Source organism: Lotus japonicus, chromosome 4 (assembly GCF_012489685.1).
Source record: "Lotus japonicus ecotype B-129 chromosome 4, LjGifu_v1.2".
NCBI lineage: Eukaryota > Viridiplantae > Streptophyta > Magnoliopsida > Fabales > Fabaceae > Lotus > Lotus japonicus.
The window spans coordinates 75,544,677-75,561,959 of record NC_080044.1 but is presented as its reverse complement, the minus strand read 5'-3'; the positions used below and the strand labels follow the sequence as shown (position 1 = coordinate 75,561,959).

General features: G+C 38.9%; 1 protein-coding gene across 1 annotated transcript; it reads left to right on the top strand.

Annotated features, from left to right (window-relative positions):
• Window positions 1–3,698: 3,698 nt before the first annotated feature.
• On the top strand, window positions 3,699–13,832 carry LOC130715472 (peptidyl-tRNA hydrolase, mitochondrial). Its single transcript, XM_057565577.1, has 8 exons — window positions 3,699–4,031; window positions 4,120–4,204; window positions 4,303–4,370; window positions 10,387–10,437; window positions 10,533–10,606; window positions 12,899–12,957; window positions 13,044–13,120; window positions 13,241–13,832. Exons 1-8 carry the CDS (start codon window positions 3,924–3,926, stop codon window positions 13,370–13,372), a joined length of 654 nt encoding a protein of 217 aa, XP_057421560.1. The 5' UTR covers window positions 3,699–3,923; the 3' UTR covers window positions 13,373–13,832.
• The last annotated feature ends 3,451 nt before the right edge of the window (window positions 13,833–17,283 follow it).

The window sequence follows — 17,283 nt, the reverse complement described above, 5'->3', positions numbered from 1 at the left end:
GTTTGGGGATGAGGGTGGATATCACCATCTCGCCCTGCCGGATCCCTGTCTTGTATACATAGGTAAAAATTCAATAATACCCTTAATAATAAATTCAATGTTATTTGAACTTAATTATATATTATCATGAAAGTCAACATGTTTAATTCTTATTTGTGGTTTTTATATTTAATCATTTACGGTCTAGGTAAAAATTTACGTATTTTTTATATTTAATTTAGTTTTATTTTATTTTTAATGATGTGTTAATGAAACCCGTGGGAAAGTAGGGATTGAGGATGGAGCGAAAATTCACCCGACCACAGGAATGGGAAGTCGAGATGGAGACATGGAAGAGATGGGGGGCGGGAGTGGGGCACTCTCCGTCCCCGCTCGAGCGGGTGCCATCGTGGACATATGAGTTTGGAAGAAGGAGGTCCAACGATCAACCCTAAAAGCTGTAATTTATTTTTCTGCTGTACCAAAAAAAAATCTTACATTGATGACAATTATTAATTATTTACTAATGAATTTAAATGTTATTATTGTAATAAATATTAACCGCACCATAATAAAATATTAACTATAAAATCTCTCGTACACATAATTGAAATATTAAATATAAAATTATCTAAAAAATTTACATCAGAAATATAAATTATATTATCAATAGATTGATCACATGACTTTCTTCTCCCCAACTCATTTGTCTCTCAACTCTTACCACTTGAGTTATCATTCAGAAAAGTTTTCTTGCACTAATGAAAATACTGATAATTATTAATTACTTTTTATTGTTAATTATTTTAAAATTTAATTCTAAAACCTCACACGCATATAATTAAAATATAAAAATTATTTAAAATAATTTCTATCAGCCAAAAACATTCAAAATTAGTAACATTGAGGACTTGAGGTAAGTCATTTTTTAATATTAAAAAATAAAATAGTCAGTTACACAATCGTACTTTCTGACTATATTAAGAAAATATCAAAAAACTTTAATTGTATTATATGGTATTTACTTTTAACTATTATGAAAATAAATATATAGAATAAAGTAAATTAATTTGATATATATAGTTATATACTCTATATGGGATGTAATTAATGAGCATGATAATTTTATGTGAGAATATGAGAATAAATCACGACAGTTATATTTAATCATAAACGGTTCAGATTAAAGCAAATTATTAGTCATGTGATATTTTAATTTAAATCATTGATGATTAAATATAACAATCGTGATTTATTTTAATGTATATGCAAATTATTTAACACCAAGTATCAAACTTGTAGAGTTACACTACTTAATAACTTTTTACATAATGAAACTTGTCAATCCAATTATTGAGGTTTAATATAAAAAGTTATAAAGTGATGTAAGTATTAGGTCGATTTCAATTGATACATTTCTATATAGTGTAACAATGCTGCTTTTACTTTAAAAAAAAATGCTGCTTTCTACATTATATTCATTATAAAACGTTGTATACTTTTTTTTTGTCAAACTGCTTACATTGAGATTTGATTTCAGTTCAGGGGCGGGGTTCGGGAAAGTGGGGGAATAATTTTGTTTAGATTATAGTATAAAATCTTACATATGAAACTTCCATCCTATTTCAATCTTAATTCTACTACTAAAGCCATGTCATGAAAATAATTATTTCAACAGTTGAAGCCAAATTAATGGAATGATAGGTTGAGAAAATGATTTGGTTAAATCCATGTGATGCATGTTTGATTAAAAAATTACGAAATAAAATAAAATGATTTGGACCCATTGATTAGGGTGCTTTATTCGAATTGATATCGTCCAGCTACAAAAGTATAAAAAGTTAGAGAAACCAGCAAAAAAATGGACGGCCAATTTGATAATGAAGGACTGCGGGGCATTCATCACATGCCGGAATTTCAAGATTTATTTACAAAATTGTTTTCTATATTTGTATTGTTGATCATCAAAGTATCACTTTTTAGTTCTTACATATATTCATATCAGTAGTTTTTTCTTTGTACTGGTTCTAGTAATTTTGGGTTGATTATATTTCTGGTCATTGAGTAGTAAAGCAGTTTAGTTTTAGTCTAATAAGTAAAGTTACAAAATTGTTCCTACGTTTAAGAGAAATACCTAAGGAGAGAGTTCATACGAGGTTGTTTATGTTCAATCAAAGCTTATATGGCACGCGCATGTGTTATAAGAAAGACTAAAATCAAACTTCAATTTTACATCTCGTCATCCACATATAAAAACATTAAACAGAGAAGCCAAAAGACTCACCATATCATATAACGTCCATAACAAAGATTCAATAGATGGGAGCTTGAAAATTGATTTCCTACCTTCCGAAGCGGTGAGACTGTCCACGTGACATCACTGGTCATATAGTCTTTTGTAGTTTTCATCTTTATACTCGTAAGCATCGATGAAAATGGATGGTGATCAGAAAGTCCAACCAATCACTAAGACAAGTGTTGAAGTCACGAAAATGAATATCATGTGACGATCGTTGGCTCTGGTACTCTCAATGGTGATGATTATGACTTAATGCCTTCTCGTTGATAATACTTGCGAAGACACTTTGACGTTCAAGTCACAAGGTGAAGATGAAGACAACTATAAACTTGAGAACTAGAAAAACATACATGTTGCTCTCTTCTTAGCTTCCTTAAATAGATCGAGGTAGGCGAGGTTGAGGTAGCATCATCATGCCACTCTACATTCCTTGTAGAATCCTTTAATGCATACCCTTTGATCTCATTGAGGCTTGGATGATCAGCAGTGGGGCTTGTCGAGGTTTATGTGTTGATCGATATGTGATGATCATGTAAACGTTGCATATTAACTTGTGTGCAAAGATCAAAGGTGTTAGGGATAAATATGCGTTGTATCGTGCTTGTGGATAACATACATCGTGACCATAGGGCCGGCCAAACACTAAATGATGCCTAAAACCAACTTTAAAGTGAGGTCTTTTTGACTTAGTATTCATGTTTGGTTTTTTGGGGGGCCTTTTTACTTAGTAAAAAAATATTTTCTGAGGCATTTTTTCCTTAGTAAAATTTTTTTTGAGACCTAAAACCCTTACTTGGGTGACTTTACCCTTGGGGCGACCCTGCGTGACCAGTCCTCTGATCCTTTATGCGTTCTTTAAGTTTTAGGAGATGAGGGGTGAGGATCTGATGAGCAATCTAGGTGCCAACTTGTCCTTGGGTGTAAGCGTGTAGCACCCTGCCTTGCATGACGCTTTTGCCAATGGCTCTGAGGCGACAAAGGTATCTTTTCGACCTTTACTTTAATTGTCCTGCCTGATTTCATTAAGCATGACAGTGTGGAAAGAGGATGGTTAAGTGAGTTCTTCTTAAGCTTTCATTAGGTTTTTTAAAATGTCCGATTAACTAAAAATACTAGGTTCAGACTATTAAAAAACTAATTTGACTTGATAGGATAGTCTCTTAACATAATATTATTTTTATTAATAATATAAATAAATGAAAATGTAATGATATGTAAAAGTATCTGTTAACTTACTTATTTAAGAGAACATTTTTCTATTAAGCTTGCAAAAAGACTGATAGTGGTCTAGTAGGTCAGATCAAACCTTAAAGTGGGGCATATCACAAGCCATAAGTCAAACTTGAGCCACGAAATGAGAATGCAAATCAGGCTGAACAACCAAAAAAAAAAAAAACTTATCCCGTCCTTGGTTAAGTTATCCGCGCAAACCGCCCGGTCCGAACCTTGAACCGCGATTGAACTGCCTCAAAAACTTGGCTGATTCGATTCGATTCGATTTCTGGTCCTTGTAAACGGAAGTACGGAGCAGTAGTGAGTATCTGGCTATCTGCGGCGTGCAACCGGTGGAGCAAAGTGTCTGATTCTAATTCATTTTCTCCAGTGTCACAGTTTGGTGAGAGTGGAATCTTCCCTTCACCATCACATGCTCAATCGGCTAAGCAAGCGGTGCTTCTCCACCCTCGCTCCACGCCCATGGCTTTTCGTAGGGTTGGGCAACCCTGGCGACAAGTACAAAGGAACCAGACACAATGTACTCACTCTTCTTCCTTTTCAATTTCTCATGCTTATAGCTTCTGCTCACAATCTGTTAAATTCGAGAATGTTTTCGTCTGAATCAGGTCGGATTTGAGATGATTGATGCGTTTGCTGAGTCACAGGGGATTCAGATGAATGAACTTCATTCCAAAGCCATTTTTGGAAAAGGTATCTTCGCTAATCGCTGCATGCATTTGATGTTCCTCTTTTATGTTTGTTTCTCTTTCAGTACTCGTTGTAATACATGAATGAATTTAGGGTAGCAGGTTTTGTTGGTGAAGTTCCTGTTTTCCTTGCAAAGCCTCAAACTTACATGAATCTCAGCGGTGAATCGGTAAGTAATTTAGATCTTCTACACTTAATTTTCCTCACACGCATTTACTTATATAGCTATTCTCGTCGGCGTATTGAAATTCACTCTAATTGATTGGCAATTTGATATTGTTGTGAGGTTAATGTGTACCATTGATGATTGTAAAGGAAGCTAAAAGATTGAGAGAAGTCCATGAGATTAATATCATGGTCACTACGATATGAAAATTTAAACAAATTTCCATAGTGACAGAAAGGACAATGTTTAATTCTGAAGTATCTTCTCCATTTAAATACAATATCTGTGGACTGGTAGAGCTTAGAGGGTATGAAAGCTAGGTTGACACTTGACAATGATGATTTGATGACGAATTGCTGAGCAAATTATGGATTGGTCATAGAAAAGGAGCTTCTAAGATTAGTAGTAACGGACATTAGACTATATAGAGAGGATAGTCTAATGGGTACCATTGATGATTGTAAGGGAAGCTAAAAATTGAAAAATCCATGAGCTTAATGTCATGGTCACTATGAAAAGTAAATTTCGAAATTGATAATGGCGGCTAGAGGAATGACTGGGAAAGGAATAAGAGACAATTGAAAGGAATAAGAAAGTGATAGGGAAAGGTAATTTTCTAAAAGTGTACTATGGATTAGTAATTCTTCTGTCAAATAGAGGTCCTCAGTGAATACCATTAAAATCCCCTCTCCCTTTTCCTGTAAAACCCAAGAAAAAGGAAAAACAAGATACTTCTATGACTGACTGCTTACTTCTTTCGTGAATTCCTATCTGCTTGCTGGTTTTATTTGTATTGAAGTTACTGCTGACTATTTGCTGGCACAAGGTATTATACTAAGATCGATTATATGGAAGGTTTCTATTTTTTAGGTAGCATAAACTGATAGGAGAAGAAGTGAAAGAGAGGAGAAAGAGAGAGAAAGAGAGAGAAGGGAACTGAGAATTGAGATTAGAGAGATAAAATTCTTGTTACAACTAACATAACATCTCTAACTGCCTAATGGCCTTATTTATACTACTTTGCTGCCAGCTGTTATGACAGCTGTTCTAATTCTTATTTAACAGATGCTAACAAGTGCATCATATTCCTAATTAACAGATGCTAAGTGATGCTAAGTGCATCATATCCCTCCCCTTAAAACTCTCCTTGACCTCAAGGAGAAGCAGTAACATCAAAGAAGGGGAACTGCTGTTCAGCTTATATAGCAATTCCCAAGTGGCCTCTTCTGCACTTTCCCCTTTCCACTGCACTAAGACTTCAGTAACAGCTCTATGGTGTTTCTGCACAGAGCGCCTCTTCAAAATCTTGAATGGTTCCTTAGGATTATCCATGCTGCCCCAATCTTCCGGAAGAGGATAAAGAGAAACTGTAGCATCTGGGCAAGGTTTCAGCAGGGAAACATGAAAAGTGGGATGAATGCGTGAGGTAGCAGGTAAATTGAGGGTGTAAGCAACCTTGCCTACACGATGTAGTATCTGATATGGGCCAAAGAAACGAGGGGACAGCTTTTGTGAAGCCCTAGAAGTGAGAGAGGATTGCCTATAAGGCTGGAGCTTCAAGAAAACCCAATCTCCAACTTGAAATTCTCTATCAGACCTGTGTTTATCAGCCAAGGTCTTCATGCGAGCTTGAGCTCGAGCCAAGTTACCTTGCAACTTGTTGATCATCTCCTCTCTAGCAACAAAGCTTCTGTCCACAGCATCCACCACAGTGCTTTGAGGGCAGTAAGGTAAATGCAAGGGGGGCGGCTGACCATAAACAACTTCATAAGGGGTAGCTTGGATTGCAGAGTGAAAAGTGGTGTTATACCACCATTCTGCCATAGGCAGCCAAGCAGCCCACTCCTTTGGTCTCTGCCAAGTCATGGCCCTCAAGTAATGTTCCAAGCAACGATTGAGGACCTCACTCTGCCCATCTGATTGAGGATGATAGGCAGTAGACAAGCTCTGAGAAATGCCCAATTGTTGCAGAAATGCTGCCCAGAATTTGCTAGTAAAGAGGGGATCCCTGTCACTCACTATATTTGCTGGGGCTCCATGAAGTTTGTAAACATTGTTGATGAACACCTCAGCCAAAGTGGAAGCTGAGAAAGGATGTGACAAGGCTATGAAATGAGCATACTTACTAAGCCTGTCAATAACCACCCATATGGTGTCCTTGCCATGGGACTTGGGTAGCCCTTCAATGAAGTCCATGGCAATACTTTGCCACACTCCATCAGGTATAGCCAAGGGCTGCAGCAAACCTGGAACAGCATGAGGTTCATACTTGCATCTCAAGCAAGTCTCACACCTTTGAATAAACTCAGCTACACTCTTGCTAAGTCCTTTCCAATAAAATAAGGACTTGATCCTATGAGTAGAAGCCCTTATACCCGAATGCCCCCCTTGATGAGAGGAGTGCAACCATTGCAAAATAACCAATCTGACTTGGTCATTATTGGGAACTACCAATCTGTGTTTCCTGAAAAGGAAACCATCCACCACCCTGTAATGAGGATGCTGGTCAGGAGAAGCATTCACCTCTTGCATAAGATCCTTGAGGGAAGAATCTGCAACATAGGCTTGTTGTATTAGATCCCACAATTCTGAAGAAATGGAAGAGACTGCCAAGTGTAGCAACTCTCCATGATTGGCCCGGGATAAGGAGTCCGCAGCAACATTGTCCTTTCCCTGCTTATACCTAATTTCATAAGATAGACCCATCAATTTAGTAACCCATTTATACTGTGCAGGTGTAGACAACCTTTGTTCCAGTAAAAATTTCAAACTATGTTGATCCGTTAAGATGAGGAAAGGTTGAAGAGACAGATATTGGTGCCATTTAGACACTGCATGCACAAGTGCTAGTAATTCCCTGTCATAAACTGATAGCAACCTATTCCTGGGAGAAAGAACCTTGCTAATAAATGCAATAGGGTGCTTGTCTTGCATCAGAACTGCCCCAATTCCTGTACTGGAAGCATCAGTCTCCACTACAAATGGCTTAGCCATATCTGGAATAGCCAATACAGGAGCAGTACTTAAGGCTTGTTTGAGCTGATTGAAAGCATGGGAAGCCTTATCAGACCAAATGAAGGCATCTTTCTTGAGTAAGTCAGTGAGAGGTGATGCTAGCATGCTGTAATTTTGAATGAATCTTCTGTAGTAACCTGTGAGGCCCAAGAAACCTCTGAGTTGCTTAAGTGTCTGAGGTTCTGGCCACTCTTGAACTGCCATGATCTTGGCTGGATCTGTAGTAACCCCTTCAGGAGTAATGAAGTGGCCCAAGTACTCAATTCGAGTAGTAAAGAAGGCACATTTACTTCTCTTGACATAGAAGGAATGAGTCTTTAAAACAGTGAAAACATGTCTAAGGTGTGCCACATGCTCAACTATGGACTTACTATAGACAAGGATGTCATCAAAGAAGATGAGCACACACTTCCTTAATAGACTAGCAAAGATGACATTCATGGTACCTTGAAATGTGGCTGGGGCATTGGACAACCCAAAAGGCATGACCACATATTCATATTGTCCACCATGAGTCTGAAATGCAGTCTTAGCTATATCTTCTGGTTTCATCCTTATTTGATGATAACCAGACCTAAGGTCCAATTTAGAGAAAATTTGAGCACCCCCTAGCTCATCCAGCAAATCTTCAACAAGAGGAATAGGAAATTTTGCTTTAACTGTCATGTCATTAAGCTTCCTATAGTCTACACACATCCGCCAGCTGCCATCCTTCTTCTTAACCAAGACCACAGGAGAAGCAAATGGAGAAGAACTAGGTTGGATAACCCCTGAATCCAACAGCTCTTTCACCATGTTGTCAATGACATCTTTCTGTGCAGGAGGGTACCTATAAGGTCTCAAACTAACTGGGTTGGACCCTTCCTTCAGAACAATCTGGTGGTCATGGATGCCTCTGAATGGGGGTAGCTGTGTAGGCTCCTCAAAAACATCCTTAAATTCCTCTAGGACAGTGGTTTTATGTTCTTTAGTTGCAGGATCCTCAGGTTCCTCTAAGCCAAGAGCACAACACACTTTCTCTTGGGAACATGGAAACAATTGTAGCATAAAACAAAAGCTTTCCTCAGCTACAATTTGATTAAGTTTAGCAGCTGAAACTACTCTATCCTTCCCACTCTTATCAGCTTGCAATCTCACCTTAAGGTGTCCCATATCAAATTCCATAACAAGGGCTTTGAAATCCCATGATATAGTTCCCCACTGAGTTAACCATTGTAAGCCTAAAATCAAATCAAAACTACCTAAAGGAAGAGCAATAGCACTAGTGAAGAAATCATACCCTTGCATCTTCAACTGTATTCCATCACATAGGCCTGTACCTTGCATGACTCCACCACCTGCTACAGTAACTTGTAAAGGCTTCAGTAGAGGATGCACGGGTCTAAGGTAGCTCAGGCCTTCCTTGCACAGTTTTTGATCAATGAAGTTGTGTGAGCTTCCAGAATCAATGAGGACATGAATCCTCTTCTTTCCTATCCATGCAGTCAACCTCATCAAAGGATATTCAGAGTCCCCATGTATGGCATTCAAGGATAATGTAGGAACAACTGGTTCAGAATCAACAGAACTTGCAGAGTCAACAGCTTCTGGTTCACCTTCCTCAACCTCCATTAAGAAAACTTGGAGCTTCTTCCTTTGCGGACAATCATGCCCTGGAGAAAATTTCTCATGGCAGAAGAAGCACAAATTTTGTGCTCTATGTTCTTCCATCTCTTTAGGAGATAATTTCCTCTGAAATGTGTAATTAGGTTTTCCTAAAATTCCTTTCTGATTGGAATCACCCCCTGGTTTCTTCTCTGGTAACTTCTTCTCAACAAATGAAGAGTTTCCGCGCTTGTCAGACCATGCGCCGGTGCTTCTGACACCCGAAACAGTGCGTTTCTGGAGCAATTCGATGCTCCTCTCCTGCAATTTCGCGATTCGTGTAGCTTCAAGCAACGTCCTTGGTGCAAACATCTTCACACCATTGCTCAACTCAGCACACAATCCACCCAAGTATACTTGCAATTTCTGAGGTTCTGACAAATCTGTACGCGCAGCCAAGGTATCAAAAGCCTCTTGATAATCTTCTAGAGTTCCAGTTTGAACCAGGCGCTTAAGTTCCTCTAATGGTGAATCGAATTCAGTACCAAAACGCACCTTCACTGCATCGCTGAACTGCATCCAAGAAACTGGACCAGTCGTGCTCTGTTCCAAGGTCTGGAACCACCGGAAAGAACTCTCGTCCATTGCGATGCTAGCAATCGCTACCTTCTCTGCTTCCGGCGTGTTGTCAAGCGTGAAGAATCGTTCGCACTTCACAAGCCACGATTCAGCTTCGTCGCGGTTGAATTTCGGAAAATCCAATCGCGTCAATCGCGTCGGCATGCGGTGCTCGCCGTCGTTCGCGCCTCTCCGCCGCGACGACATCTCCGTCATCTGCAACCCGAGGCCTCGCATCGCCTCCTGGAACCCGTTCAGTTGGAGCTCGAACCTCTGCTCCAGCTCACGCAAATGCCTACTGATGCACGGCTCGATCGTCGCCGTAATCCGCTCCTCCGCCTCACGGATTGAGCTCTGCAACCTCGTCGCTTCCGCCATTGGTCACCGTGAATCGAGTGCTCTGAATACCAATGATAGGAGAAGAAGTGAAAGAGAGGAGAAAGAGAGAGAAAGAGAGAGAAGGGAACTGAGAATTGAGATTAGAGAGATAAAATTCTTGTTACAACTAACATAACATCTCTAACTGCCTAATGGCCTTATTTATACTACTTTGCTGCCAGCTGTTATGACAGCTGTTCTAATTCTTATTTAACAGATGCTAACAAGTGCATCATATTCCTAATTAACAGATGCTAAGTGATGCTAAGTGCATCATAAACTGGTTTCATTTGGTTGTATTGTTAATATTTAGCTACATATGAAGCCTTGTGCTGATTATTATTAATATTATACTATGTCTCTTCATTTTCTGCCTGCTAAAGAAATATTTTATTAATTTAACTATGGCTCTTCATTTTACCAGACAGGACCACTGGCTGCTTATTACAAGTTGCCTCTTAATCAAGTGCTTGTGGTAAGTTATTCTACATTCCTAAACTTTTTTTTTCAAGTGTCAAATTGGCGATAGGTGTATGGTTCTTTATTCAATCTAGAGTTTTTTTTATGCAGTTCCATGATGACTTGAACTTGCCTTGTGGGGTGCTTCGTCTTTATGACAAAGGAGGTCATGGGTGCCACAAAGGGTAATACACTGTGATAATTGTGAAGAAAATTTAGTGTTATTTTTATCCATATGTTTTTATCTTTTACAGGTATAGTTTACATTGACCATGATAAACTAATTTCCTAACACAAGTACATACTCCTGTGGATATATTATGGTGTTTGTCACGTATTAGATTATATAATTCACTAATAACATAACCCAATGAATATCTGGTGAAATCTTTTTTTTTGATAGGCAAATGTTAGTTAGTAATGTTAGTAAATTAGTCCCTCCTCAGGGTTCGAACCCTGGACCCTTCACCCTCATCCCACCCAACCCTTGTGTCCCTAGCTCTTTACCACTTGAGCTATCCCTAATATGTTAATGTTATCGTAGCCATAATCCAATAATCATTATGTTCGATTTCAATTCTAATTTTTGTTATGATGATGATCTAGAAGACCTTCTAGGTAGGTGTATATTGTGATGCAGATAACCCTTGCTTTTATATAATCAGCAATTCAACCTCGTTGAAATATATGGATATTTTTAAGCCCTTATTTGAGTTGCATCATGGTTTTTGAGGGATAAAATCCCATTACTTAATAATTCTTTTCCATTGACCTTATATATTCATGTTTCAGATCTTAGTCTCTCCCTCATTTGAATAGTTCATATTTTTACATGTCTTCTTTCATTGTCTCTCACGGTGAGAAGCGTCTTGGACTTGTACTGCTGTAACACATTGATTATATATTTTATTGTCCCATTTAATTATTGCCTTATCAAGCATTTTGCAATCTTTGTTCTCTTCTAAATCTACTCGGATTTCTGTAACTTGAGCATGTTATCCTAGTCTCCTCTTTCTTTGTTCTGCACTTCAGTTTTTGAGGCATTTTCCTCCTAAGTATTTCCATTTTCACTTGTGGCTTTTTGTCCCATTTAATTGTTGCCTTACTAGGCTATTTGCATCTTCCAGGGGGATAGATGTAAGAACTGGTACCAAGACTGTAAAGTGAAACTCAACAGTGAAGAAAGAATACCCTAATCAGTACCAATGTGATGCTGAATTAGGAATTGATATGATATATGTAGAAGAATACAAGTGGTTCTTGAGAGAACAGAGATACCGCCAACTCCGAATGAGTCAGCCCCAACCAAGCCTCTAACTTCCCCAAAAACTAACCAACTTCTCCTCTAGGCAAGTATTTATATCTAACTCACAGCTAACTGAAGTATTATTTACATTCCAGTTACTCAGTTAGACTTCTCACTAACTCTATTAGTTAGACATCCTTCCTATTCCTCCTAACATAGACTTTCTGGACAGCCGGTCTAACCTTGTTCCTATCAATACCCCTGTAAAAGAACCACCTTGTCCTCAAGGGAAAAGTAGGGAATTGCCTCTTGGACTTGAGCTGCTAACTCCCAAGTGCTGTCACAAGTAGGCAATTGAGCCCACTTAACCAACACCTCAATATGGCCCGTGTGGGAAGATCCTTGCTGAACACCAAGATATCATCAAAGAATACAAGAACAAATCTTCTAAAAAAGAAAGCTCTCAAACCAGCGGGAGGGACGTCGCCGGAGATGGCAGATCGTCCACCGGCAAGCCGCCAGACTTTGTTACCGGGATTGGCGGCAGTTGGTTTGCACATCGCAAAGTTGGTAGAGCTGTGACGAGACAGGAAAAAATGTACACAGCAAAGTAAGGAAAACAGAGGATAAAATTGGACTTCCAATGTTGGGTTAAATGTTGACCATAAGGCCCAAGCCCAAAGGACAGAAAAAAAGAGAAGGGCCTTATAGAAAATAGATTTAAATGCTTGTTGGACTAGAAGCAAAACAGGTCCAATAGATACTTTAAAAAAACAGGGGTCAGATGGAATGGGCTTAAGGGAAGAGAGATGCACTCTTCTCTCTAACTACACATACGGGCATCGATTGGAATTTTTTGCATGCTCTATCTTTCTCCTTCTGTAAATGAACTATTAGGATTCTGTGTGGAAAAGAGTCTTTCTTTTTTTGTTTTTTCATTATCAATTCATAGTGGAAATATAACTTCACCATTATTAATGATATTTTCACTTGTTCAGGGGGCATAAATTGTCATATTTCATTGCTTCATTATTTTAGGTGAAAAGGAAAATTATTTTTCGTAGTAGCAACTAGCAAGCAGGTTTTTGTGATTCAACAGCATTGTTTACAAAATGAGTTTCTGCTGGAAAATGAGTTCATGGAATCTTTTCAGCCCTGATTTTTTCTAATCAAGTGCTTGTCGAGTACTATCTCTCATCTTGTACTGTACTCTTGCTTTTCACTGAACCAGGCTGAAGAGTGTGATCTATCACTTCAGAGGAAATAGAGAATTTCCTCGGCTAAGAATTGGTAAGTACTTTTGTTGCAAACCCTTTGTTCTTTCCCTACTTTTCAGATCACTACTGATTATTATTTTCAATTTATTTTGTTACTAGGGATTGGGAAGCCTCCTGGGCAAATGGATCCTAAAGCATTTTTGCTTCAAAAGTTCAATGTAACAGCTAGACAAAGAGTAAGTTCTTGGTTCACTGCTCAATGCACTGCAGGTTCCCTCCTTTAATGAAGGTTTCAGGTGGACTTTCATGGTTCAACTTAAGTGATTTCTTTTTCTCTTGTATTTCCCGTTGGACAGATTGATGAGGCTTTGCAAGAGGGTGTTGATGCATTGAAGATCCTTCTATCTAGAGGTTTGGAAGTAAGTGCAAAAAGGTTTAACAAAGAGCAGAAGTATAAGCACTTAAGAGTGCAGACTTTACCAGTTTGATAGGATTCCATGAAGGCAAGTTGCGGTATTAATTAGTATGATTAGCTCTTCGCTTTTTAGGTTGCAATAGATTGCTTGAGCACGTTTGAATGTGTAAAACTTAGGGCTGAATTTTGTTAACATTTCAGAGGCATGTATAGCTTTTCAAGTGATTTGATACCAATTGTTTTCCATCTTGAAATCTGATTGATTGACCGTGTAAAAAATCTTTACACCGTCAGTGCATTAGTGTATCATGCAGCACAACGTTATGGGCCGAAGAAGAAGACAGTTGAGTTATTGCAGCCAGCTGTTCTCATGATACGCGCCATCATGCTGGAAAACTCAGAAACTGGCTTTCAATATTTAAACTATGGACTCATTTTGCTGATTAAAGAAAACATTGGAGTAATTTCCATGTGTTCCTCATCCCAAAGGGAACTTATTAAAAGAATTAACAGATTGATTTTTCGTTGTACTATATGCTGGCTCTGTACCTTTCGCATGTTTCTTTGCTAGCTAGTATTCACACTTCATATTATGTTTAGGATTCTTAGGAAAAAGACCACAACACTAGCGCCTCAAGAACGAGGTGCCGTAGTAGCCATTCGTCAATTAGCGAATTTTTGAAAATTCAGTATGTAAGAAGTTAGAAAAAATAAACTACCGAGTGTTTGAAAATTCAGTTGATGAGTTATCGGGTTATAAATCCAAATAATGTTAGTGCGTACCTTTGGACTTTTTAAAAATTCGGTACAATTTTAATTAAATTTCAAGGAAACATAAGTTTATAAAGTGTCTCGGAAACAATTAAATTTTTTAGTGTACTGATTACTAATTCCGGATAGGAGTTCCAAAAAAAAAAGATTACTAATTCTGGATAGGTTAATAGCGAAAAGTTAGGGTTGAGTTTTAGGTTTTGCCTAGCGTGGGCAAACTGACCCACGGTGGATCAGTTCAACTTTCCACCATTGGATTTAATGTTTTTTATTTGAATGGTTCAGACCAGCTAATAATAATTCATTAATTAAATATATACAACTTTACTAAAATACCCTTGTCTCTTCCAATGCTTCCTTCAATCCCACTACCGTCCTTGACCCACTATGCTCCCACCGCCAATCACCCTCAACCTACCAGCACCGCCACCATGGATCCACCAAAATCCCAGATCCGAAGTTGAAGCAACATGCAATCCCATCATCTCCACCCAAACCCAGATCTGGTGCCACCGTTACCTAGATTTGAACCCTCTTGCTCTAGTATGACACCACCAAACCTGTTTCAGTAATCAAGTCTTGTTCTGCTTAATTTTACCATGCAATGTAAATTAACATTCTTCAAGTTTTGGATCTCTGTTCAGATAATATTCTCGTTATTTTAAAATTAGTGTGTTGGTGATGATGGAAGGAGAAATATGGAAAAATTTGAGCAAGAAAGGTTATTTTTGTCTTATCACAGATATAGTCAAATTGACCCACGGTAGGCACAGTCGAGTTTTAGAGGTGATTGACAAAGTTAAAAGTTATACAAAGTTTTTATTTTTGAACTAAGTTATACAAAGTTAATCTCATGACTGAATGCAAGCTTTTTAATGCCATGAAATACAACAGGCCCGTTTGGTGCGACGTATAGTATAATGCCTGATAGTATAAGACCTGATAGTATTAGGCCTGATAGTATAAGCCCTGATAACTTTCTTATACTATCCAACGTTTGGACATACTCTGTATAATTTACCATATCGTTTAAATTAATGCAATTTTATGTTTAATGAAGTATTGAATAATGATATATAATAAAAATCAAATGTGGTGGTGATTATAACTGTGGTGGCGGTGGTAATGGAAGTAGTGGTAGGTTGGTGGTGGTGGTGGCAATGGTGGTAGGTTGGTGTTGGTGGCGGTGGTGGTGATAGTGGAGATAGGTTGGTGGTGGTGGTGGCAACGATGGTGGTTGTGGTGGTGGCTATGATAGTGTGGTGGTGGTGGTAAGGCGGTGGCGACTACAGTGGAGGGTGAAGGCAATGGTGGTGGTGATGGCGATAGGGTGGTGGTTGTGGTGTCGGTGGTGGCAATAGAGTGGTGACGACGATTATGGTGGTGGTGGCCCTAGGGTGGTGGTTGTGGTGTCGGTGGTTGCGGTAGGGCGGCGGCGGTGGCGGCAACACCGGTGGTGGCGGTGGTGGTGATCGGGTGGTTGCGGTGGTGGCAGCGATGGTTGTTGTGGTGTTGGCGACGATAGGGTGTGGTGGTGGTGGTAAGGCGGTGGCGACTTAGTAAGGTGTCAGCAACGGTGGAGGGTGGAGGCAATGGTGGTGGTGGTGGCGATAGGGTTGTGGTTGTGGTGTCGGTGGTGGCAATAGAGTGGTGGCGGCGATTATGGTGGTGGTGGCGGTAGGGTGGCGGCGGCGGTGGTGGTGGTGGCAACACCAGTGGTGACGGTAGGGCGGTGGTGGCGGCGACGGTGATCGGGTGGTGGCGGTGGTGGTGCCAATGGTGGTGTAAGTTGGCAGCAGTAGAGGGTGGTGGTGATGGTGACTTATACGTCACAACCTTATCATGCCTTATCCATCACTCACATGATGAATTAAATAATACGTCATTTTAACGTATAAGGGGACTTTGATGGATAAGTTTATGAGTTTAATTTCTATGCACCGACGGTGTAAAGTTTTTTTACACCGTCAACCAATCAGATTTCAAGGATGTGAGAAAATCTCGCATTTTATTTAATTTCCTTAATTGATGTGGCACATCCTTAAAATCTAATTGGTTGACGGTGTAAAATAACATTACACCGTCGGTGCATCAAACTTTTTCTCTAAGTTTATACAATACAATGTCATCATCAAACAATTGATAAACTCATAATGTATTATATAAGCTTATACTATCATGCCTAATATGGCGTGCCAAACGAGCCCTACATATGACTATAATTTAGTCATATTTAATATTTAATTGGTGCCTTCTGTGGTGCCTCCTCCCAGGCGCAGGTATGGTGCCTCTGCCTATTTGGACCAGTAAGAATGTGGCATGTATTAAATGAGTTGACTTTTTTTTTTTTTTTTCTGAAATGAATTAAAATAATAGGAAATGATTTTCAGAAAATATGGTTTTATAAAAATAAAATATTTATTAATTTGCTAACAGGTCCCTCAGTTAATTAGTTACCACAGTAAAAGTAATACCCTCATTTGAATTGATGTGACTATTGATGTTCCCTCTGTTTTGATAACTGATACACTTCAATATTTTCATCATTTCTCAACACCATCTTCATCCTTCCCAAAGCAGAACATTCCAGAGAAAGAGAAGTGTGAGAGACTGAGTGGCGGAGACGACGAGAGTGATCGACGGTGGAACGGCGGTGGAATGCGACGACGAGGACCGACGGTGGAACGCGACGACGTGAGAGAAGAAGGCGCCAGCGATCTTCGCGATTTCAACATCACGGTATGTTCTTCATCTTTTCTTTTCGTAGTTTTGATCTTCAAGTATTCTCTTCTGGGGTTTGGATCTTAATGAAAGAATGGTTTTTTTCTCAGGGTTTGTGTTCTGATATCGTTCTCATATCTTTGTCTGAGTTAAAGTTTTGATGTTTTGATGTTTACGGTTATTTTTCATAACTTGTAATTACAATTATTCCGAATAGGCTGTAGATTTGAAAACCAACCTTGTATATCACATGCATGTCATTCCCCTTTCTTTGTCTGCATTAAAGGTTTGATTTTTATGTTATTTATGGTTTGTAGATTTGTTATGGAACCTTGTTTATCACATGAGTGTTCTTTTTTTGGTGGGTTGAACCATATTTTTATGTTGATATTGAATTTTAAACGTCTGTGTTCACATTCTTAATCTGTGCTTTGAACTGATTATTTGTGTTTTTGAAGAGATGAGTCAAACAAGTGCTTATGGCCCTTACAC

Coding starts and splice junctions, on each gene's coding strand:
- LOC130715472 (XM_057565577.1), top strand. CDS start 3,924: ATGCTCAATCGGCTAAGCAAGCGGTGCTTCTCCACCCTCGCTCCACGC. Junction 4,032..4,119: donor ACAAAGGAACCAGACACAAT/GTACTCACTCTT, acceptor CGTCTGAATCAG/GTCGGATTTGAGATGATTGA. Junction 10,607..12,898: donor GGTCATGGGTGCCACAAAGG/GTAATACACTGT, acceptor TCACTGAACCAG/GCTGAAGAGTGTGATCTATC.